The sequence below is a fragment of the Engystomops pustulosus genome, chromosome 1 (genome assembly GCF_040894005.1).
Source record: "Engystomops pustulosus chromosome 1, aEngPut4.maternal, whole genome shotgun sequence".
NCBI lineage: Eukaryota > Metazoa > Chordata > Amphibia > Anura > Leptodactylidae > Engystomops > Engystomops pustulosus.
This window is the reverse complement of record NC_092411.1, coordinates 120,407,206-120,431,361: the sequence shown is the minus strand read 5'-3', so window position 1 is coordinate 120,431,361 and position 24,156 is coordinate 120,407,206. Positions and strand designations below refer to the sequence as shown.

Sequence of the window (24,156 nt, the reverse complement as noted above, 5' to 3'; positions counted from 1 at the left end):
TGTAATATGAACTTTACAAGAACTGGGTGTTACATGTTAAAAAGGTTCTGCTTCATAATTATTTGATCAAATAAACTTTGGAGAAAAGGTAGGAATAGCAACATAAATATAAAACTGGAAATCAACAAAAATGCTTTTTCGTGGTACCTTGAGTTTTTCAACCTGATTCTTGGCATTTTTGAGCAGCTGATTACGGAAATTCCTTCCATTTCCAGCACAAAATAAGTACAATGGAAGAACGATGCCATGGACGATGGGCTGCACATGGCTGATCACGGTTGGAGGATCCAGTGCAAATGTCCAAGAACACCATTGTCCATCACTGACCTGATGGAAAATCTCTAGCCACATTACAGCCACAAATTCTGACACTCATTTTCAAAATGTCCTTTGGACAATATTGAGTGTCCACTAGTTTGAGAAGCAATATTGGCATTAATTTCCAAGCTTTCTAGAGTACAGTATTAAGTGCCGACTAGTTTGAGCAGTGTATACTTCGTAAGGTGGAAATGCCAGATCTGCAAACATTGGGGCAGATTTACTTACCCGGTCCATTTGCGATCCAGCGGCGCGTTCTCTGCGCTGGATTCGGGTCTGGCCGGGATTTATTAAGGCAGTTCCTCCGACGTCCACCAGGTGGCGCTGCTGCGCTGAAAAGCATCTGAACGCGCTCAAGTTCACCGGCCTATTCCTAGTGAAGGTAAGTGCAAGCTCCGCAACACATTTTTTGTTTTAAATGCGGCGGTTTTTCAGAATCCGTCGGGTATTTCGTTCGGCCATGCCCCCCGATTTCCGACACGTGCATGCCAGCGCCGATGCGCCACAATCCGATTGCGTGCGCCAAAATCCCAGGGCAATTCAGGGGAAATCGGCGCAAATCGGAAATATTCGGGTAACGTGTCGGGAAAACGCGAATCTGGCCCTTAGTAAATGACCCCCATTGTGCTCATAGTGGAAAACAAATTTCCTGAAATAGGGCCCCAAACATACTTAAAAGCAGTTCCAACATTTAAGGCCACACAATGGGTGTTCCACAGTGTAATACTATCTTTATAGTATTGAAATTTTTTTGTAGCATATACTAGAATACAGAGCCCTCTCCATAGCCGGTAAGTCTTTGCTCCATACTGCAGCAAAGGCTTACCGGTAACACCCGCGATCGGTACCAGCACCGACCGCGGGTGGTTATCTGCTGATCGCAGCCAGCAAAGCTGCCGGTGGCTTCAAAAAGATGGAGGCACATGGGCACCGCCATCTTGCTGAGGATGGTCGATCTATATCGCCATGACAGCCTCGGATCTTCCGAAGACCCGAATTCTCAAATTCTATAAAAAGTGATCAAAAGGTTGTACAGTCCTAAAAATGATAACATTGTAAACATCATCAAAAGCCGCAAAAAACTACACCTCCCAAAGCTATGTATACCAAAGTATAAAAAAGTTATTAGCACCAGAAGATGTCAAAATCCCCCCAAATTTTTTTGTACAGGAGGTTTTAATTTTTGTAAATGTATGTAAACATTATAAAACCTATACAAATTTGATATTCCCGTGATCTTATCGACCAAAAGAATAAAATAGACATGCCATTTGGGGCATACAGTGAAATCTGTAAAATCCAATCCTACAAGAATACGGCACAAATGCGTTTTTTTAACCAATTTCACTGCATTTGGAATTTTTTTCCCGCTTCACAGTACACGCCATGGAATATTAAATAATTCCTTCTAAAATAAACGTTTAAAATGATAATGAGCCGGAGGGGCTAGGTAGCCCCTCTGTGATCGGGCATTACAGGCTGTTACACGGTCTCACTCTTCCCCTGCTTCCTCAGCACAGAGTATGATGTACACCCACCCTAGGTAACGTTCTATGTTATTTTAATACTGTCTATGTCAATGAATACTGTCTATAGAGCATTTGGACTTGATGCTTACCGGTACATGTCAAAATGTCACATTTCTTGGGATTCGGAGGCTTGGGCACCTTTCCACACAAGATTTGATTAAACCTAATTCCTAAAAATGTAATTGGTTTGCCAAACAATTCATTATTTATCTTGGATCATTTTCACTACAGGAAGTCTTGTCATATTTGTTGTATAGTTTTACATTATGTGCATAATTACTATTAATTTGGACGCCTACACTTAAGAAGCCATGAAAGCATTATTTTTGTTTTTTCCCTCTAATGTTTGAAAAGTGCTAGGGCTAGTTCTTCCTCGCTGCTGGAGTAATTATGTAGCATAACTTACTAGCGAACAATGATACATTAAAAATGAGCTGAACAATATAATTAGCATGCTGAAATGTAAGAAATCTTGTACTGTGCCGGTGCAATCCAGAATGAAAGCCTGCTGCAGAAATCCAGCAAGACAAAAAGCATGTCAAGCTGAATTAATCCACTAGTGTAAGCGGCCATTGCAAAGCATAGGGGGATATTTTTAGATCTCCATTTCAAGTCCACTGAATTATGAAGTGACCTTCTCTATGAAATACTTCAAGACGAGTGACTGAAACAATGGGATTAAGCGCTAAAATCTGTTTCATTACCATGTTATTATGTGTAATGTGTACAGGCCCATAAAGTGGCATTATGTAAAGGGATATATGATGATTATGCATAGATTGTATATAAAATCAAATGGGAATTCAAATTAATTTAACCCCTTAAGGATGCAGCGTTTTTTAGTTCATTTTTCACTCTCCACCTTCAAAAATCCATAACTATAATTTTTCCATGTAAAGAGCTGTATGAAGGTTTATTTTCTGCGTAAAAAAATTTACTTCCCCGTGATGTTATTTAATATTCCATGCCGTGTACTGGGAAGCTGGAAAAATATTCCAAAAGTGGTGAAATTGGCAAAAAAAAACCATTTGCGCCACTTTAAGTTTTTTTACGCCTGTGTGCTCCAAATTACACCTCTGCTTTATTTCTTTGTGTTCGGTACAATCACGGTGATACCAAATTTATATATTTTTTATTAGGTTTTAATACATTTTCAAAAATTACACGATTGTGTACGGAAAAAAAATTTGTTTCGCCATCTTCTGACGCTAATAACTTTTTCATACTTTGGTATACGGAGATGTTGAGTGATGAATCATTTTTTTTAAATGAGCGGATGTTTTCATTTCTACCATTTTGAGGACCATGCGACCTTTTGATCACTTTTTATTACATTTTTTATGTTATGTAAATTGGTGTAAAAGGAGGGTTTTTCCGTTATGGGGTTCACTGTTGGCAACAACCGTTTTTATACTTTGATAGATCAGGCATTTTGAGACACAGCGATACCGGAAATGTTTGTAATTTTTACAGTTTATTATGTTTTATATCAGTTCTAAGGAAAGAGGGGGGTTACATAGCATTTTTACATTGTAATAAATCTCCAGAAGCCATGCAGCCTCAGGTCTGACAGAGGGAACCGGTCGCTGCTCCCTGATGACGTCCAAGGGGGCAACGATTGGAATAATGATGGCGGTGGCCATGCACCACTGTCTTCTAAATGCTGGCGGCTCCAATTAATATTAGGAGTTAATACTCATGATTGGTGTTGGCACCGATCGCAGGTTTTAGCGGTGGTTGTTTGCAGCAATATGCGGCAAACCCCACCTCTGTAGCAAGAGGGCTCACCCGGTGAGCCTCAACGTAAAAAGGTTACATAAATAAAAAATTATGGGCCAGATATATGAAAATGGTGCAATCTGCCTTCTCGACACATTTTTGATAGTGTTGTACTTTCTTAGTAAATGTGGTCTATTTTCAGGGTGTGCACACAGCCGCATCTTTTTTTCCTTTTGGTGCACTTTCAATATACACCGTACAACACAATTGTATCAGATTCTAGACATAAATGTGTCTCAAACTACGAATAAACACTATCACGCCCCCCTAGGTGCACAGTTTTCTAAAGTAAAGGAAAAATGCAACCACAACACAGTTGTGACGCTAATATATAAAAAAAAAAATGTGCAAGCTCCAAAGACAATTTTTTCATGCAAACTTAGATGAAAAACTGTTGTAGACACATAATTGCAAGTCACACCAGGAGTGGGTAGGTGAAAAAAGTGGCAAATATTTTCTTGTAGGCATGCACCCCAGACCAGGACCAATGCAAAATAGCAAACTTTTCCTGATGATGCCCTTTTTTACTTTTATCATTTCGGTTTTCCACTATCTACCTAAAAAAATATTTTTTTTACATTTTTCCATTTAGAGAGATGTATGAGGGCTTGTTTTTTTTCCATAAAATATCACGGTTCCCAGTGTCAGTACTTAAACGTTTGTCCAGGTATATAAAATATTTTATATATTGCTGGGGCAGCTTTAAAATAATAATATACTTGCCTCTCTCCACGCCCCTATTCACTTGCTATGCTGCCCGCCACTGCCGAGTGTCTGTTTACAAAAGCAGGCAGTGCTGTCCATACCACATGCTAATATTATATCATATTCTGTAGCTCTTTACAAATTAAAAGGTATAAGTAAAATAAATTATGACAGAGCACAAACATTCATATGGAACAAAGAAGTGAGGTCCCTGCTCGTTAGAACTTACTGTCTATGAGGAAGAGTGGGTTGACACAAGAGGTACCGTATTTTCTGGACTATAAGACGCACTTTTAGCAAGAAAAAGATTTGCTAAAAAGTGCCTGCGTCGTATAGACCGGAGGTCAGGAGGATCCAGCACTGCCAGACCCTCCTGACCTCTGTAAGGGAGATCGGGTGATGGCCTGATATAGAGCTGCACCCGATCTCCCAGAGAGGAGCCTCTGTACTACTCCCACCTCTCCCCGATGTCCTACAAGTCCAGGACCTGCGGTGATGTCAGAATCATGTGACTGATCACATGCTTCTTACATCACCACAGGTCTCATACTGCCATGCTGCACTGGGTAAGAAGAAGGGAAATGGGGGAAGTATGTGTGTGTATGTATATGTGTGTGTGTACTATGTGTGGTATAGTAGAGTTGAGTGTGTATAGGTGATGCAGAGTTGAGTGTGTATAGGTGATGCAAAGTTGAGTGTGTATAGGTGAGCTGAGTGTGTATAGGTATGGATGATGCAGAGTTGAGTGTGTATAGGTATGGATGATGCAGAGTTGAGTGTGTATGTGGATGGATGATGCAGAATTGAGTGTGTATATGGATGGATGATGCAGAGTTGAGTGTGTAAATGTATGTCTGTGTGCGCTGTGCTTTAGTGCGACCAACAGGGATATTTTAATTGGTGTAAAATATATTTTTTCTTTTTTGGAAGCCTAAATCTGGGGTGCGTCCTATAGTAAGAAGCGTCTTATAGTCTGAAAAATACAGTAAAAAGAATATATAATGGTCCAGCCATTTTTCAAAGGGGATAGAACAAAATATAATATAATAAATAGAAGTGCTGTCGCTTGACCCAGTCATCCGCCGTCATCTTATGTACAAAGTCCCCGGTGGTTGCTGGATAACAGATGGGAGGAGGACACAAGATAGGTTAGTAAAAAAGAGTTAAAACTTCATGCAGTTAATGAGTGTGATAGGCTTGCCTAAAGAGATGGGCTTTAAGAGCATGTTTTAAACTTTGGAGGTCCAGGGCACAGCATTCCATAGAATGGGTGCAGCTCTAGAGAAGTCTTGTAGACGCGAGTGGAAGGTTTGAACTAGGGTAAAGGTTAATCTAAGATCACTGTCAGATCTAAGAGCACGGGATGGACGATAGACTGAGATGAGAGAGGAGAGGTAGGAAGGTGCAGCATTTTACAGAGCTTTGTGGATAAGGGTTATGATTTTAAACTGTATTCTAAAGGAGACTGGCAGCCAGTGCAGCGACTAGCATGAACTGGAGGCATCTGTGAAGCGTTTAGTTTCAAATGTGAGAAATAGGCAGATTCTAGAGATGTTTCTAAGATGCATGCGGCAAGAGTGAGCAAGAGATTGAATGTGTGGCTCAGAGGAGAGGTCGGAGTCCAGCACAACCAGTATTGGTTTTAAGCCATAGCAGGGGTGGTTGTGTCGGAACTCAACAAGAGACCCAGCCATGACGGGCATCACAACAGCTGAAATGGAGCACGGTGTGACCAGATGGGCCTTGAATCATACACGGAAATTAATAAATTACAAGACCAGGCGCTGTGAGGTGCCCCGTTGTCGTAGTCAGAACACCCCAGACTGATATTCATAATTTTTATAACTCTCTGTTACCGCAATAATAGCTTATAATGTTATAATAAAAGTAGTCCTGAGAAGCATAATTCCTCAGGAACTTTGTAGGACACGTCTACCATTCATGAAACTGATTGTAGGTGTCCTTATGTGGTTTTTTCAAATATTTTGCTAGCATGTCTCCAACAACTGAGTAGGAGAAAGTAAGATCTTTGTTTTGTAAGTTACAAAAGAAGAAAATGATTTGGTCATTGGGTCACAGCTTGTACAGCTGAAAAGTAGTTGAAGTGTTATCTCCTTTCCACTACAAATATGTAATCCACTTGAAAAACTAGGTAAACATTTCACACGATGAGAAAAATACTTGGGGAACACAACAACATTCCAAGTGCAAGCTGAGACTTGTTCTATCTTGTTGAAGCATTCCCACTTCTGTTAATAAATTTCCGTTTCCAATCATTTGTGTCTAGTGATGTGGTAACTGTTTGTCCAGAGTCATTCTGCTTGTAATGTACTGGATTTGTACATATGTTGTGTTATTATTACCAATGTATTATTATTAGTGTTTTGAGGAAAATGTAGGAAAACCATTTATTTGAAGTTGAACTTTAGATCCCCCAGCTATTGGTCTCATATGGGAGAACTAAAGTTGACAGTCACAAATGTTGTGAAAATTCATGCCATGATGTATCCTTCTGGCTTGATTTAGACTCCTTTATCCAGATACAAAATCACATGTTTGGGTGACAACTGCTGATGGTAGTTTTGATGATGTACTCATCCTATTATTTTAGCCAGGAGAGTTCACTTGTTTGTGATTTGTTAATTAATTTGTATACAATGATCAAAATTCATTTTCAGCATAACCTTTAAGCTTTTTAGAAAGTTTTATGGTTATAAGGAATATTTTCACAGGATAGAGCATAACAGTCTGATAGTGGGGGCTGATTGCTGGGACCTCATAAGAATGGGTACGCTATTTTTCACTCATGAATGGAGTGGCAGGTCAAACATACCTCTTGCCAACTCATTCCCAGTCTTTGAGAGTGCCGGTAGTCGACCATTATAGTGCTCAGCTATCTGTTATTCTCCTATTTGGTGGGGGTCCCAACAGTTGGATCACCATTCATTAAATTACATTAAAACATACCTTCTACTTTCCCAGAATATAGGAGGGCATAATTGTGATCCTATAACTGTACTGTATCACAGGTTGGTGACGACCTTGATCCAAAATCCTGATGACGGGTTCCTTTTATGCTGTGTTATGTTACATGCCCTTTAAATAAATCGGATTTCTTGCTTCTCCCCATAGTTGTGAATATTTGCAGCTGAAATAGCAATGGTGCACAGAAGTTACTACATATGTATAACTAGAATAAATGTGATACAAAATAAATTAAAAGCCTGCAGCATTCTATAATGAAATAGCACGTTACTGATATACGTTCTAAACAGAGCTGTGAAAGGGCATGTAAAAACATAAAAACCAATATATTTTCCATAGCATATATCAACCCATTGACCACGGTATTAATTAGAACCTTATACAAATAGATGATATCTATCTGATGCCAGGGATGACATTGTAATGTTGAATCTTTTTGTGGAAATGTAGTTTTAGAGTCATGGGCATTCACATAAAAGTATAAGATTCTCATTATCTCCATCAATGTTTAGACACTTCTGAAAGCTTTTCTTGAAGTCTTAGATTACACATGATCATGATCCACATTCATGTAATTCTGTGAATCTGCATTCTCCATGCTACTCCCTACACTGAGAGCTCTTCATCAGTTGTTTTGCAAATTTTGCTTATGAATTAAACATGGTACAGCTCTAGATTTTGAGGACTGAGCTAGGTCATGCTTGATAGGGCGTTTAGTTGTTGCAGCATTTGATGCTCAATCTAGGAGTAAGCATCCAGTGTAGGATGGCTAGGAGCAATCTATTTGTGTGCTGTGTATGGCTTTTAACGTATTTAACATTTTTACATCTTTAAACCTCTGTTTTTCTGTTTTTTCTTGCATTGTGCATTAAAGCACAACTAAACTTTTAACGAAATTACATAAATGAATAGTTGATAATGGTAAACTTTGTAATATACTTTTTTAAACATATACTGTATGTTCAGGTCTCCTTTTCCTCAGCTTTTCTTGCTTATTAAAGCAGTTTGTGTAAATTAGCTTTCTGTCCTTTAGATAAAGATAAAGGAGAGGAAGGGAATATGGCACATGCCAGTCCTAGATGGGGGAGGATGTGAAATCTTTTGACCAGTTACAGGATAAATTTGACATTCCACATGCTCCGTTTTATAAGTTTCTCCAGTGCAGACATGCCTATGATACAATGACGAGAGAGGTTTCAGTAGCTATCACGACCCATTTATATGTTGAAAGATGTTGGCAGATTTGGGTGTTATAACAGAGGAACAGTGGGAGGAAGTCCTGGAGAGTGTTCCTTTACTCTTCCCTTCAGAGGCCCAAAGAGCAATCCAGATAAAGTTTCTACATAGAGGAAACAATAAAATTTGTGTTCACCCAGACTTAATTGCCCTTCATGTTCAATCCCAAATGCTAAACTGTTATATATAACATAGTAGTGTGGAAGCTTGGAGATTCTGGAGGGAGGTGTTGCAAGTGATCGGAGTAGAACTATCCGTAGACCTAGAGCCAGACCCCAGGATAGGTTTGTCGGGTATTATTAAAATTGATGATGTTGACAGTATAACCAAATAATGTATACAAAAACTTTTATATATGGCCCATAAGGGCAAGTGGATACAATTTTTTCATCCTACTAAATGCGAAATTATTCAAAAGGTAAGTTACACCAATAGGCTTGAATGGGGAGTGTACCTAAAGAGGAAGTGGACAAAGAAGTTTGAGAAACTATGGGGGAGGTTGATGGACACACCGGGTTTATCTAGTAATGTGCTTTTGAATTTGCAAGGGAGTGTTAGTTACCAAATGTCTGCAATGGTTCAATAATTACTGATTATTCAATATTATGATGGAATTCGTTGTTTCATGTATGTACTTATCTATGGGGGATTACCTTACCCTTGGAATAGTGCATGAACTTACGAACTTCTTTTTTTCTACAGCGTCTGCCTGCAAAGTTGGGGAGGTAGTGGGAAAGGGAAGTTATGTATACATTATGTACTGCAGATAATGTTTTTTCCTTTACTTTTTATGTTTTTGAATGTTTAAAAGAACTAGAAAAATGTCTTAATAAAAATGTTTGATTTATAAGCCCCCCCCCCCCCCCAAGCTTGAATTGAAAGCAATGATTTGACAGTGGCAAGAAAGATAAGAACATATTAAAATGTTCATTGCTTCTTTGCCCCTTCACATGGGGTCAACTGTGTACAGATCATCTCAGTAAGGCTTGTTAATATAATACTGCGGCTTCCATAGACAGCGGATGTTAATGGCAGAACACAAATGCCACATTTACAGCTTACACAGAAAGAAGAAAGTACGATCCGTGGTTCTACTGCATGAGAAAATGTGTCACACAAAAATATCAAAGTCTGTATGATGGATTCTTGAAGTGACAGGACATCCAGCTGGAGACGCCATGTTGACCATGTGATATCGCTCCTGACATTTTACTTAACACTTCACATTTGTAAAGATGACTTTCTTGAATATTCTAATTCTTCCTCTAAATGCTTCTGGATGTTTTGCTCTTTACCTCCTTAGACAGGACAGCTAGATGCAGATGGCAGCCTGTTATTTCCTACCTTGGAATATTCTTAGTAATGATAAGTTTGTGCAGTTCACTGGGTAATATGAATTTATTTCCAGACATTCTGTGCTAGAATGTTAACACTGAAGTCACTGGACATGATGATTTTTTAGTGTGTAAAATACTGTTTTATTACCTCTTTATCAGTAACCATAAATTTCTATCATTTAGGTGCAGCAGGTACAGACTGTGCAGCAGGTGCAGCATGTTTACCCAGCACAGGTACAATACGTTGAAGGAAGTGATGCTGTCTACACAAATGGAGCAATGTAAGTTGCTAATAAATATGTATATATCATATATATATCATATATATATATATATAAGGTTTTCTAGACCTACCGCCATCTGTGCCCTGAGACCTAAATATAGCTTAGCTCAGCTGATGGCTTTCCTTCCATTATTGGTTGGGGGTCCATATGGATAGATAATCACTAATGAGACACAAGAGAGAAGCAATTCCACCAGGACGGGGCCAATCGGTGTTGACAAGATCATGTAGCACGATTTTGAATATCTCAATCACATTGCCCTCTAGTGGCTAAAGACTTTCAAGCCTGGAGGTGCAGAATATACCTTAAAGGAGAAAAAGCTTATTTTTATTTTTGTAACATCTTTTTAACAGTAGTACCCCAGCTGGAAGCCTGCAGCTATGTGCCTTGTCTCTATGACAACCTGCTTAGGTGTTGTAGAGGGGGTCACATCACCATTCACCTCAATGTCTATTTTTTAAGTGGACTTTATTATGTGCTGATATTCTGTGCAGCTTGCTACATTTTGCATGATGACAATTTTTCTTTATTTTATTATTTAGATGACAATGTAAAGAAAAATTTATATTTTCCAGTATATATGTTATTCCACCATTGTGCCAATTGTAACAATGTGATGCTGTTTATGCTGAAAGTTTGTGTGCGTATATATATATATATATATATATATATATGTAATATATATATATATATAAAATACATATATATATGTTATATATATAAAAACAAAAAGTAGGCAGCACTCCAACTTTAGAACAAATGAAAATGTAAAGGTTTTTTCACACGTAAAGCAACGTGTCGGTTGGGCATTGCAACCTTTCTCAACCATGTCTGTTTTTTAATCATACTACTTATAATTTACGTAAAGGTGTATTCTGATTTTGGCATATCAAGGCTATTCTTTGTATGATAATGAGTGGCACAGTTGTCCCATATAGTTTTTGCTATAATTCCTGATCGGATTTCTGCCAGCATCCATAGCATGAAAACTTCATAGTTTACTTCCAGAAGATTAAAATCTGTCATGATCATATGATGACCCCCAGGTGCATGACTCAGTTCTCTAAACTGGAAAATTATACCAATTTATACCAATTGGAAGTAAATCTTCAAAAACCATAATATCAAGTATATTAGAAAACCACCTGACTTTTTACAATGCAAAGACTAAATGCATCAGGTAGAGATGGTTTGAAGGGGATGTGACATAACCTTCCACTCTGGTCATGGAGTACACAGCTACAGTTACCAATGCAGCCATCAGGTATCCATCAGAAGTTGTGCGATGATCTTCTTCTCATAAGTGGGACCTATGCATGATATTTGCTGAACGCACAACCCAATGTGTGTTTCTACTTATGTGCAGGTTGACTAAACAGGAAGGATTGCCTATACAACACCTTTATATTAATATCCTGTTGGATCTCACCCACTTCCAAACTAGTCCATTCATAATACTTCCATTTTCCAGACTATTCCGTTCCTCACACGGAGTTTGAAGCTTAATTCCATTGAACTGAACAGAGTTGAGCTGTAATAACAAGCATCAGCACTAAACAGTGCATGGCCCGGGACGCTACAGTCTCTTCAATCAGCTGATCTGAAATTGATGTCCTATCTAAAGTATAGATAATAAATTATCCCCTTTAATTGTACCTGCAGTTACTCTTGATATCCAGTATATAATACCCAGTTTTCCTTCTGCTGTAAAGAATGATTTTTGTGCCATTCCCCAGTAAAAAAATACTCAAGAAGACACAAGAAACCTTACACTACCTGTCAATGCATTCACATAGGTTTTCAGTCTCTAGAAACCTTTAGACATTACTCTTTTACTCTAGGAAGGTAATACATCATAGACCGTTTCTGTAACTGAAGTATAATCAAGATGTGGAATAAAATACGTTTCCTATACGCTTTAACCAAATGAGATTACTTTAAATATTTCATTACGGCCTGGGATCGAGGTCCCCCAGTGTAGCTCAGCGCAGCTCACATATACGTGTGACAAAGCCGAGCTTGTTAAATCAGGCTTTCAGGTGGCAGATGTTCAGGTAATTTAGTAATGAACAAGTTGCTGGTCAGATACATCATGCACATGAATGAGGTACAGCTGCCGTACACGCGGCTCCATATACGCTTACACGTAGCTGCCATAAAGATAAGGGTCTAGCATCTCATAATTGGCCTCTGCACATTTAACACACATTTTAAGATCTGCATAAAACAACAAGAGGTTATCCCTCTCTTTATTCCGTACAAAACCTCAGACGGTTTTCTATCATACTGCAGAGCACATCTCATCATTGTGCCTGAGGTCATGGAAATGAACAGGGGATGTAATTTGTAATGTATTAATGAAACAGAGAAGAACTTATTTATGGCTTTCAATTATCATTGAAAAGAGGAGTTAATTATGGTTCAGGGTTCTTAAATTTCTTTCATTCACAGAATAAAAGAAACCATTTTTTATTACCATCTTCATTTGTAAATGTTGAAATGCATCCGCTGTGAAGGAGCCAGCATACACGGATGATTAGATCTTCCACGCCATACACAGAGAGACTGCAACATACATAAGAAAAATAGAATTTATGTATTTTGGACTGCAATTTTATTTCTATATTTTTTTTTTTTTACAATAACTATGCAATATTATTTTTAACTGGGTTTGAGGCAGTTTATAGACATGTTTCTATGTTTTTTTATATCATAGTCTTTATACAGTTTCAGGTTCAATAAAACCAATCTTAGAAATGCAGATTTTCCTCATTTTCATTTCACCGCCAAACTTAGAAATGAATGCTTAAAGCATAACTAAACTAAACTATTGGCAACAATACATAAGTCGTGGAAATGATAATGGAAACTTTGTAATATAAACGAAATCTGTTCCTGCATCCTTAGTAAGTAGTTACTAATCAGCTTTCTATCCTGTATCCACTGACAGCTGAAAGATAAAGGAACCTGATAAAGTGTCTTATAACTTAACTTAAAGTCACTGAATAATTTAATCTTCTTAAGTTGTGTCAGGTGTAAAAATCAAACCATGTGCTAGCTTGAGTTTTACTGGCCCGTAACAGAGCTTTCTGCATCATAGTGATATATGATGTAAGAAGTCCCTTCTTTCCTGAATAACAGTAGTTCCAAACTGGAATCATGATTAAAGTTTGGTGCTGCTGTTTTGTAGAGCAGAAGGATCTCCTTGTATCATATTTATCTATAAGGCATGGAGTACTGTCCTCTGCAGTGTATTTGATCCATGAAATACCCCACAGTCATGTGCAGTTTCCTTAGTGAGACAAATCTTAAAGGGAAATATGCTCTAGGTATGGAAATAGTCAATCTTTAGCCTCCTGTCCTTATCTATCTATTGTTTGCAGGACTTGAGAAAGCTTTCAGATACACTGCTCTCTGCAGAAAAAAGAAGGACCAGAAAAACAACAGAGTGAAGCTTTGCTTTATTTAAAGGGAACCTACCACCACAAATCTACCTATAAAGGTAGATTGGGTGGTAGGTGGATCAATGGGACATGAGGATAGCCCTTTTAAGGGCTAATCCTCACGTCCCCACACTTTTTTGTTAACTTTTATTAGACATATATTCAAATTTACTTATGCGGCTACTGGGGCGTGGAGTAGCCGCATCTGAGGTTACACGAGGCGGCTACTTCACACCCCGGTAGCCTCTTTTCCCCTCCTACTCACCCATCTTTGGCGCGCAGCTCCGCGTAGCTGCGCACCCTCGTCCGGCGATCCTGCCGTCTGCGCATGCGCAGAAGAGCAGGCCCGCGCCTGTTTCGGAGCAGTGACCGCGCAGGCACGGGCCTGTTCTTCTGCGCATGCGCAGACGGCAGGATCGCCGGAAGAGGGCGCGCAGCTACGCGGAGCTGCACGCCGAAGATGGGTGAGTAGGAGAGGAAAAGAGGCTACCGGGGCGTGGAGTAGCCGCCTCGTGTAACCTCAGATGCGGCTACTCCACGCCCCAGTAGCCGCATAAGTAAATTTGAATATATGTCTAATAAAAGTTAACAAAAAAGTGTGGGGGCGTGAGGATTAGCCCTTAAAAGGGCTATCCCCACGTCCCATTGATCCACCTACCACCCAATCTACCTTTATAGGTAGATTTGTGGTGGTAGGTTCCCTTTAAAGGATATTGCTGTAAATCTCTGCACTATTTTATTTCTGCTTCAGAGGTTTAGTTGTGTTCTAAATGGTAACTAACTTTTCTACAAAGTTTGCAAAGCTCAGTAGTACCAGTGACTACAGAATACTTTGTAATATACTTAAACAGGGAAAAGTGCTTACTTATCCACTTACTTTGGCTCGTTTCACCTTCTAAGTAAATAAAAGCAGCTATGTCTCCTTCCAGCAACTTTAAGAGCACTGCGGAGTAGAGACAGAGACTACTAAGATGAGAAAAAATATATTACAAGCCACATAATTAACAGAAACTGTAGCTACACTGATGCAGAAGCATATCTTGTTTAATCCTTGAACTTAATGGTTTTGCTCACAAACAATTATAAAATTCAGGAAAGCTGGGTGTCTTGGCTGCTGTACATAAAAGAGCTGCCTGAACTGTCCAGACAGGACTAATCACTTGAGATGGATGACTTATACACAGCAGCTGGGGGATAGTGCAACAATTGATTACTACTGCCTGTCAGCGATTGCGTAGACTGGAGCAGTGAATAATTAGGGTTAGGAGAAGTGGCGGAACTGCCACAGGAGCGACAGAGCCTCATTATTATAATTTATAATTGTTTTTTTAAGCAAAACCATTCAGTTCAGGGATTAAACAAGATATGTTTCTGCATCAGTGTAGCTACAGCATTCTCAAGGTATGTTTGGTTCATAATGTATAAAAGCAAATGGTAGATTTACTTTAAGATCAAATGATAGAAAGACATTCATTGTAGGGATGTTTCATCTTCTGTTGTGTATTTGGTTCAAAAATATTATGTTAGCATCAGACACCCCATTATATCCTGCATCAAATTTATTTACAGAAATATACAAACAAATAGGTCACTAACTCACTCACAAAGGCACAACTCATAGATGAGCAATGATCAGTAATAATGCTTCTTTTGAATTTGAAATGTTTCTACAAAAAAAAAAAAAAGACAGAAAACATAAATTATTTCTTCTTTTGATTCTTTCCTAAAGCCGGACAACAACATACCCTTACACAGAAACTCAGATGTACAGCCAAAACACTGGGGGCAGTTACTTTGACACCCAGGGTGGATCTGCACAGGTGACAACAGTTGTCTCATCGCACAACATGGTCGGCACTGGAGCAATTCAGATGGGGGTCTCTGGAGGGCAAATCATTAGCAGCACTGGTGGAACCTACCTGATTGGCAACTCCATGGAAAACTCAGGCCACTCTGTGAGTCACACAACCCGTGCCTCTCCAGCAACAGTAAGTGCTTTCTGCAACTTCTTTCCCAAAAGATACAGGTGTGAACAGACCATTGACCTCCTTAGCAACTGCAAATGTCAGACTAGGCTGTAGCTTGTTCGTTATGCGGTCGCTTCTGATAGCTAATGAGCACACATCATTTTTCCATGGTAATTGTTATCAAGTGCTTGTCACCGTGGAGCAACTTGTCACTGATTGAACCACGTTTCATTACGTATAGTAATAAATACTGCTAGACATGTTACAAATAGAGGATATTTATCTCTGCCTTCCAATTTACGGTTCCTTTTGTGCTCAGGTTTAACAAGACTTTCATATTCTCTGTGACTTTGATAAATTAGGAACATATGGAAGCAACAAGGATTTGGAGGCAAATATGGTTACAGTGCAAATAGATATCAGACCTGGAAATCATTAGTGAGAAAGTTTAAGAATAAATATGGGGCGTTTTAAAAGTAAAAAAAATAGGGGATGTGGAACATCAGATGGCTGAGATCACATTAAAGCCCATATTGATAATGTCATTGGTGATATGTAGGAGTTTACAACATATTGTTCATAATGCTAAAGGGAAAGCAATACACTGAGGTTAAAAAATACCTCAATAAACAGGCGAAAACATAACAAATATGTCAATAAAAATATATATTGGTATTGAATATGCAAATTAACAAATGATTGTAATTTTTTGCCTTCTTGTTTTAAATATAATATTGCCCGTGTGGTAAAACCCATCATTTACAGGAAGTTTAGAGATTTGGTCATCTTTATCATTTAATGGTTTTTAATCACTACTTTATACAATCTATTCTTGTGGGTGTTATAGATCTTTCAAAATGTTTTACTGCTTTTAATGTCTCCAATACTATATATACATTTATATTAAATATTTCAGTTATGAAATGTCATATTATTTGGCCTCATCACCAATACTAATTAAAATCTCAAACCGTCCTTTGATTAAAGGGGCTTTTAGGACCAAAACCGTTATTGAACTAGTGGTACTAACTCCTCATTTTGGCCACAGGGATTTACTATACATAGTTCATTATAATTGTATAATTTTATGTTTTTCCGTTGTGGAGTGTTCCATTGACAAACTCGTGAATGAATACAAAAAAGGAAAAAATATAGTGTAGCCTCACCTTTGGTCTGCAGCTGAAGTGAGTGCGTGCCAGGATGGATGCCACAAAGTAATGGAAAAGAAAAATTGAACCATCGGCAACAGGCAAAAAACAAGGTAAATAAAAAAGAAAAAGTTTATTGAAAAAACATAAAAAAAATATGATCACATGGCTAAAGAAAAGGTGACGCGTTTCGGATCAGGAGAACAAGGTCCTGAATCATACCTGCACCATGGAGTACTATATAGGGTGCAGATATGAATAAGGACCTTGTTCTTCTGGTCCGAAACGTGTCACTTTTTTTAGCCATGCGATCATATTTTTTGTTTTTTCATTAAACTTTTTCTTTTTTATTTACCTTGTTTTTTGCCTGTTCCCGATGGTTCCATTGTTCTTTTCCATTACTCCATTAACAAACTGTTGCCACCACTTTTATCTAGAGGATTAATGTATTATATTTTGTTCTTACCAGGTTAGACACAATAAATGTATTCATCCCACCATGAATTGTAGAATAACACAGCTCTTCTGTGCATTCCTGAACACTTTCTCTTACACCCTTCTTATTCAAGCTTCTCACCTTTAAGCCTGAGATATACTTAATTGGAACATTTTCTACATACTATTAAATTATATAGAAAGCTCCAAATGATGTAGATCGCTTGCAGCCCATCATGCTGTGATACTGCATTTCATTTTTCTCTGTACAGCAGAAGGTTAAATAAAGGATTATTGGAAGTAAAAGGTCACATTCCCAATTGATAGTGAAATGAAATGAATCATGTTGTTGGTATAATGAAAAAGAATCTTTCTAGATGAATGCATCACTGAATAAATATTCAGACTTATTACCCTGAAACTTAATTATACCAAGGTTTAGTCAAATGTTCCCGCATTTCCTTTTACCTGTTATTATTTGACCAGTCTAAGGTGAGGTTGACCGCTCTTAAACATTATTATGAAGCTTCCATTCACTCGGGCAATAACATTTGTCACCTGTTAACTTTAACAACTAACTTACTTTTTTATTGGTTGTGTATAAAAGAGGATCTGTCACTAGATTTGTGAGCGCTAAACTACCAGTATGTTATAAGGTTTATCCCTACAATCACGCACCTCTCATAACCTGCAGCCCCACCTGACTGAAGACTCCATCTTGATTTTTCCATTTCTTCTTCTGGTTGCTGACCAGCTGGCTGGGGAGTACAGTATGATCATCTTATCCTTACCATAACTATACAGTCAGGGAAAACTGAGCTGTGAGCCTCTTATTTATAACTGTGTGACAGGAAACTGTCTGATTATTGATAATTGTGATAAGAGAGCCTCTGATATACAGTCAATGCAAGTTGTAATGTACAGGAAGATCTGATGCCTCCGTGGACTCATGCACAATGTGAGAAATAGAGGATAATAATAATTCTTTATTTCTATAGCGCCTACAGATTACACAGAACTGCACAAACCTTGACAAATCGGTCCCTGTCCCCATGGGGCTAACAATCTAAACAACCTACCAGTATGATTTGGAGTGTGGGAGGAAACCGGGGTACTCGGAGGAAACCCACGCAAACACGGAGAGAACATACAAACTCTTTTGCAGATATTGACCTGGGTGGGACTAGAACCCAGGACTCCAGCATAGGATAAGAATGGATACCAAAATTCTTGTTGTATGTACAGTATATTACCATGCTAAATCCCAACATTATAACAGGTGATTTGGTGACTTTATACCTAGTGACAGATCCTTTAAAAAAAAAAAAAGAGATGTAGTTGTAGGAAGTCTTGAAAATCGATGTGCATCTTCAATTCAAGTTTACAGTTTATGTTTGGTTACATTTACATTCAAAAAGAACATTGACTTGTGTATTCCAAACAGCTGAAAAAGTTACAGAATTTGTGAAAGTATTGAACTATATTCACAATTTTTCTGTCTACTAATGGAACCAGTGGACAGGTTCTTTACTACTGCCATTTATTCATACAATGGGACAGTCAAGTAAGAAGATGTCAGCTTTGAAGAGCAACTGAGAAACAGAAGACCATAAGCTATGTACCTATGAATTGTGTTGGCAGCCATTATAGAAGGTGGATTGGCAGCCATTAGTAGTTGTAACACTTACAACATCTGCCGGAGGTCATAATAGTGCGGACATAGCCACAGAACATTCTTACATATAGTTTGTCTTGACTTAAATGCCTTGGTGTTAAAGTTGAATAGACGATCACTACACTAATACCGCCATATAGTCAGTAGTGACATGAACTTCTTTTTGACCCCACCTCGGATCACATTCAGTTATATAAAAATCAGTTATTATTCATTTCTATAGCAACCAATCACAGAACAGTTTCTGTTGCTAGATGAAAGCTGAGTTATTTGGTTCCTTCCAAAGCCAATTTTCTTTCCACAATCTGCTCCTTTAAATTCCCTATGAGCAACTCCACCATTACATGTACACAGGTGTCTAGCCATGTGCTGCCTTTCCCCTCAAGAGACATGCAGGAGAGACATATTTGAGTGGTCGACCACTCATCAGCGTTGCAGATCCTTACAATAATTATTGTTTATAAAGTGTACCTCATTAATCAATCACATTCTGATGTCTGACATTTAGGACTTCAAACAATCATCAAATAATAAAAATCAGTATGGAGACCAGGGCTGGAATAACAGCTGTTAGTTGTGTAGTGGTGGAGCTATGTTACTACAACTCAGCTCCCATACACTTGAACCCACTGAACTGCAATTACCTGGCACTCCCACTACAAAGAGAATGGAGCTGTGTCTCAAGTATCTTCATTGATCTTTTGATCTGTGTAATTATTTTTTTTCACGGCTTAACCCCTTTAAGCAGTGACCAGTGGTAACTTCGCATGAGTATAATTTTTCATACAGCACAAATGAATTGGGCAGACTAATTGTGGCTCCATGAAAGAATTATTTCCAAATCAATTACACATCATTCTGTCAGACTTTACTATGAAAAGGATAATTTCTAATACATATACATTTATGCAAGACCTAAAAAGCACAGATTGACAGTGGCTTTCTAATTTCTGCATGTTTCATGATCACTGTCTAGTGAAGAAGTGATTATTTCTGCCAGGCTAAAAATAGTAGAGTATTCAGAGCAAGGCCTTACTGGCAGCATTTTAGTGTCAAGCCGCTAAGCATTGCAAAGCCTTGTCAAGCTTACAAAAATGCTCCGCAACACTGTCCTATTTCCCTTTCCTTTCACTCTCAATGAGGTACCTGTCTGAAAACCTATTACTTTAGCCCTCTCTCCTCTTCTCTTCCATGTCTCTTCTGTCAAAACACAAGTAGTGTAAGCTGAGGCGAGGTGACACCGAGTAGCATTTCAGAGACACCGCTCAGCCCTTTCATCACTTCCCACTTACTTAAATTCAGCTCCTCGTTAGAACTACTTCTTGTGTCAATTGTGTTGATATCATTCGGATAAATATTGGAGATGTTGGGCTCAAAGGAACTGAAAATCGGCATACTCTGTGTTTCATAAAGCAAAGTATTTCACCTTTAGATTCCTCTGTAATGATCCAGCCTGAGGACATGGATTTTAAAAGTAGCAAATGGTTGGATTTGCTATCTGAAATATTGGGCTTACCACAAGCTGATCAACTTTTAAATGAACCTAGTCTAGGTGTGGGACTAGCTTATCATTCACTGGATAGGTTGATAAGCCACAACAATAAAACCACTTACAGGTGACTTGAATAACATCAGTCAGTTGAATATTTATCAGGAATGATCAAAGCAATTTGGCAAGGGACAAATTCCGATAGCTAAGGCCGCTTGTTCGGAGCATCTCAAAAGTGACAGCTCTTATGGAGTGTTCCATAAAACCACCTGCCTGAAGACGTCTAAAGAAGAACAGCCAGAAAAATGGCATCAAGGCTTAAAAAGTCGCAGAATATTTTTGTGGCACATTAGAGACCTGTAGAATATTAGGCAGGTGTTTTTTTAATTTTAGATCTTTTTTGGAATGTGCACCATCATGCCAGGAAAATATGTAAATAAGTAACCACTGACATCAAGCATGACCTTCAGGAAGCCTTTTACACATGATGCAGGCTTAAAACCAAACCAATATATCTATTCCATAAGGAACAGATTTCCAACTGTTACTGCCTGGTTGGGTCTCTTTGGTACATTGTAGGGAACTGTTTTGGCTGAGTGAGAGACAAGGGTCAGGAAGTAAGAGTTCTCTTTACGGAGACTGCCAAATAAGGCCGCCTTGTAGGTGTCTGGAGACTTATAGTCATTAATGTTCCACTACGGGTCTCTCTTGACATCAAGAACGATATATTGGTTTAGTTTGAATCCCACATCATGTCATAAGGCTTCCTGAAGGTCATGCTTGATGTCAAGGGAACTGCCTTACAAGGTAGATAAAAGAGGTGTAGTTTTCCTTATCCTATCCTGGAGAAAGTATTTGCATAATTTCCCAAAATCCACTAGTGAAGCGTCAATGGCTATAAGTCTCCACACGCCTACAAGGTGGCCTTAATTGGCAGTCTCCGTAAGGAGAACTCTCACTTCCGGACACCTTCATTCCAGGCAGTTATAATTAATGATTTTTATTTCAAACAACTCTATTCCAGATTCATTTTTCACAGATTTTATTATCCAAAATAAAATACTTTGGGGAAAGAATGGAGATTGGGAAATGGAGGAAAACTCTTCCCACAACTCTAGCACAATGTTTAGAAGGAGTCAATTAATTTTCGTCAATTAACCATTATCAACGATATTTTAGCTCTGATGACCTCCTAAGGAATATTTGGTTTGAACCATGACCAGGCAGGGACATAGTTTACGAACAATTTACAGTATACAGTATTGTCACTATGTTTAGGTGTCTATACTTTTTTTTCTCTTTTGCTGAGATAACATAGGAAAGCCACACTTTTGTATGCAGACTCACATATGCAAGTCAACCAGCATAGCAACTTCAATTTCATCTTACATAATAAAAAAAAAACATTTTTATTATTTACTAACCATTCAAAAACTACTCGCAGACATGGTGTGTTTAACTAGAGCATTGTGAGTGCAATGTTCATATACTATCTGCTGGAAGGTCACAAAGTGAGCCTCATGTTAAAGGGAACTTCCTAGATGTGCCTTATTGATTCTCTTTTTATGTCACCTGGTTGTGGTTTTATTTATGTTACTGGGCTCCTCCTTTCTTTGATTTGGTGGTGGTTGCTGGGGTAATGAAATGCATGTTATCTTCCTTTTGGTTTCTGAAAATCCATGAATGTTTATGATAAAATGTAAATGTCGGTCAATGATGCTTTTGCTTATAAATGCTACCTCGTCTTGAGCCTGTTTTCAATGCCATCTATTATTAGATTGAAATGGCGATTGAGACACTGCAAAAGTCTGACGGCCTCTCAAGTCACAGAAGCTCCCTGCTCAACAGCCATGTAAGTCCCTTCTTTTAATATCCTCTCTCTTCTGCATGTCTTTTTGCTTTCTTCAGTCTTTTTTATGTTATCTTAGTTTGAAAACACAGGTTCCTTTTTAATAGGAGGTTTTTATACTGAAAAAGGCCATGCCCATCTGTAAACACTCAAATTCCTAGTGATCCTTCTTTTCAATTCACTATATATTTATGGGACCTATGCTTTCATGACCTGCACAAAATTCCATTTATTTTCTATTATTTCGTTGTTGTTATTTTATTTTCTATGTTTGACTGCATAACATTGCTTTAAGCATTGGCACAATATCAAAAAATCATTCAATACTTCAAGGCTGGTATTTAATCTTTTTCTCACGTAGTGAGTATGTGTGCATCCACTGATCTATGATCAGTGGTTTACTGAAAAATACAGTAAAAAAAATAAATAAATAAATATATATATATATATTATACGTCCAGTGCTAAAACATAGGAAAGAACAACATTATAAAAGGGAATTCAGAAGTAAGAAAAATATTATCACTATTAAAGTTCATCAATATCATACAAGCAACACATGACAGTAAGCAGGTGTATACAGCTTTTCACACCTGTCCAACCTGTTTCTATCAGTCCTGGTGTACACAATTTCCGTTGCCCCTAGACATGACCCTGTAACTTCTGAGAAGCTGCAAACCGCAAACTACAAGGATATAAGTGATATAGGGGAAGGGGGAGGCAGGCACATATCTGTGAGAACACAGATGTTGCAGTGCTGTGTGTGTAATAGGCATCTAATGGAGTTCATGCATCCGTGATTTGTCTCATCTCTCTCCTTCTATGTGTCAGTGCGTTTGTACAATGTCAGAAGTCAGATGCAAGTGAATATACACCTGTATATTCCTGATAATCTAACCACATTGTCACACCACAGAACTAGATGGATCATATTGGGGCAGATTTATCAAGCAGTCTGAAAGTCAGAATATTTCCAGTTGCCCATGGCAACCAATCACAGCTCCCCTTTAAAATATTCATGAGCACTGGTGAAATGAAAGCTGAGCTGTGATTGGTTGCCATGGGCAACTGGAAATATTCTGACTTTCAGACTGCTTGATAAATCTGCCCCATTGTGTCTGATTAGAGAGTCCCAGCCCACACCCTGGAATTTAGCACTGACCAGGGAGTGGTAGGAGCTAAAACAGCAATAAAACTGAGTAAAATTGTAAAGTAAATGGTTAAAATGATCTTTATTGTGTTAACATCACTAGGGGATTGAGATTTGAGAATTTTCTTTTGTAGGAAAAACCCCTTTAGCTATACATTCGGCCGGCTACCCACAAACATGGAAATTATACGGACTGAACACATTGCACAGAGCGGGATTCCCTGCATTTTACAGAAATATAATGCAAGGACTCCCGGTCTGCCTTCTAAATAGCAGCAGCAGAACTGTAACTGTTCATCGAAAGATATTGACAATTTAGGTTTTTTTTTTAGTAATTAACAATTCATTTATTTGAAAGTATAAACCAGCAAACTGAGATGACACATTTGCTGCTCAAGATGACATGCCACTCCCTGGACTTTCCAATTCTGGCCATTGACATGAATCTTAGGCGCTTGTCATTGTACACTAGATAAATGAGTCCTTTTGTATATGATTGGTAGCCTATGATGTCACACCACAAAATACACTAGATTTAATGAGATGCATGCTTTCTATTGTTTTAATAGTATCCATGTTAGCAGACGCTGAGACAGGTATTATAGTGGCCGAAAGTCACCTTATCTGGCTCCATAAACTAGGACCTGGGCTGCCTTATTAAATTACTGGGTATTGGATATCCTATAAACTTATATTGTTTAGACCAAGTACAATATACTAAATCTGTGCTGAAACAGATATATGATATTCCTATACACTGCATGGAATACCCTTATGCTATTGATCACTTTAAGCTTTGGTGATGGATTGGTAAATTTTGTTCCACCC

At 38.3% G+C, this 24,156-nt stretch overlaps 1 protein-coding gene across 10 annotated transcripts in view; it reads left to right on the top strand.

Moving 5' to 3' along the window:
- The window catches only part of RFX3 (regulatory factor X3), a 166,804-nt gene that overhangs the window by 103,212 nt on the left and 39,436 nt on the right, over nucleotides 1-24,156 (top strand). For 9 of the 10 annotated variants that reach the window (XM_072151726.1, XM_072151771.1, XM_072151743.1 and 6 more), the window contains 3 exons: nucleotides 10,073-10,170; nucleotides 15,346-15,604; nucleotides 22,108-22,182. In XM_072151726.1, coding sequence (XP_072007827.1) covers nucleotides 10,073-10,170; nucleotides 15,346-15,604; nucleotides 22,108-22,182 — 432 coding nt within the window. The remainder of the gene's footprint in view (nucleotides 1-10,072; nucleotides 10,171-15,345; nucleotides 15,605-22,107; nucleotides 22,183-24,156) is intronic. The other variant, XM_072151751.1, reaches the window with a different exon arrangement.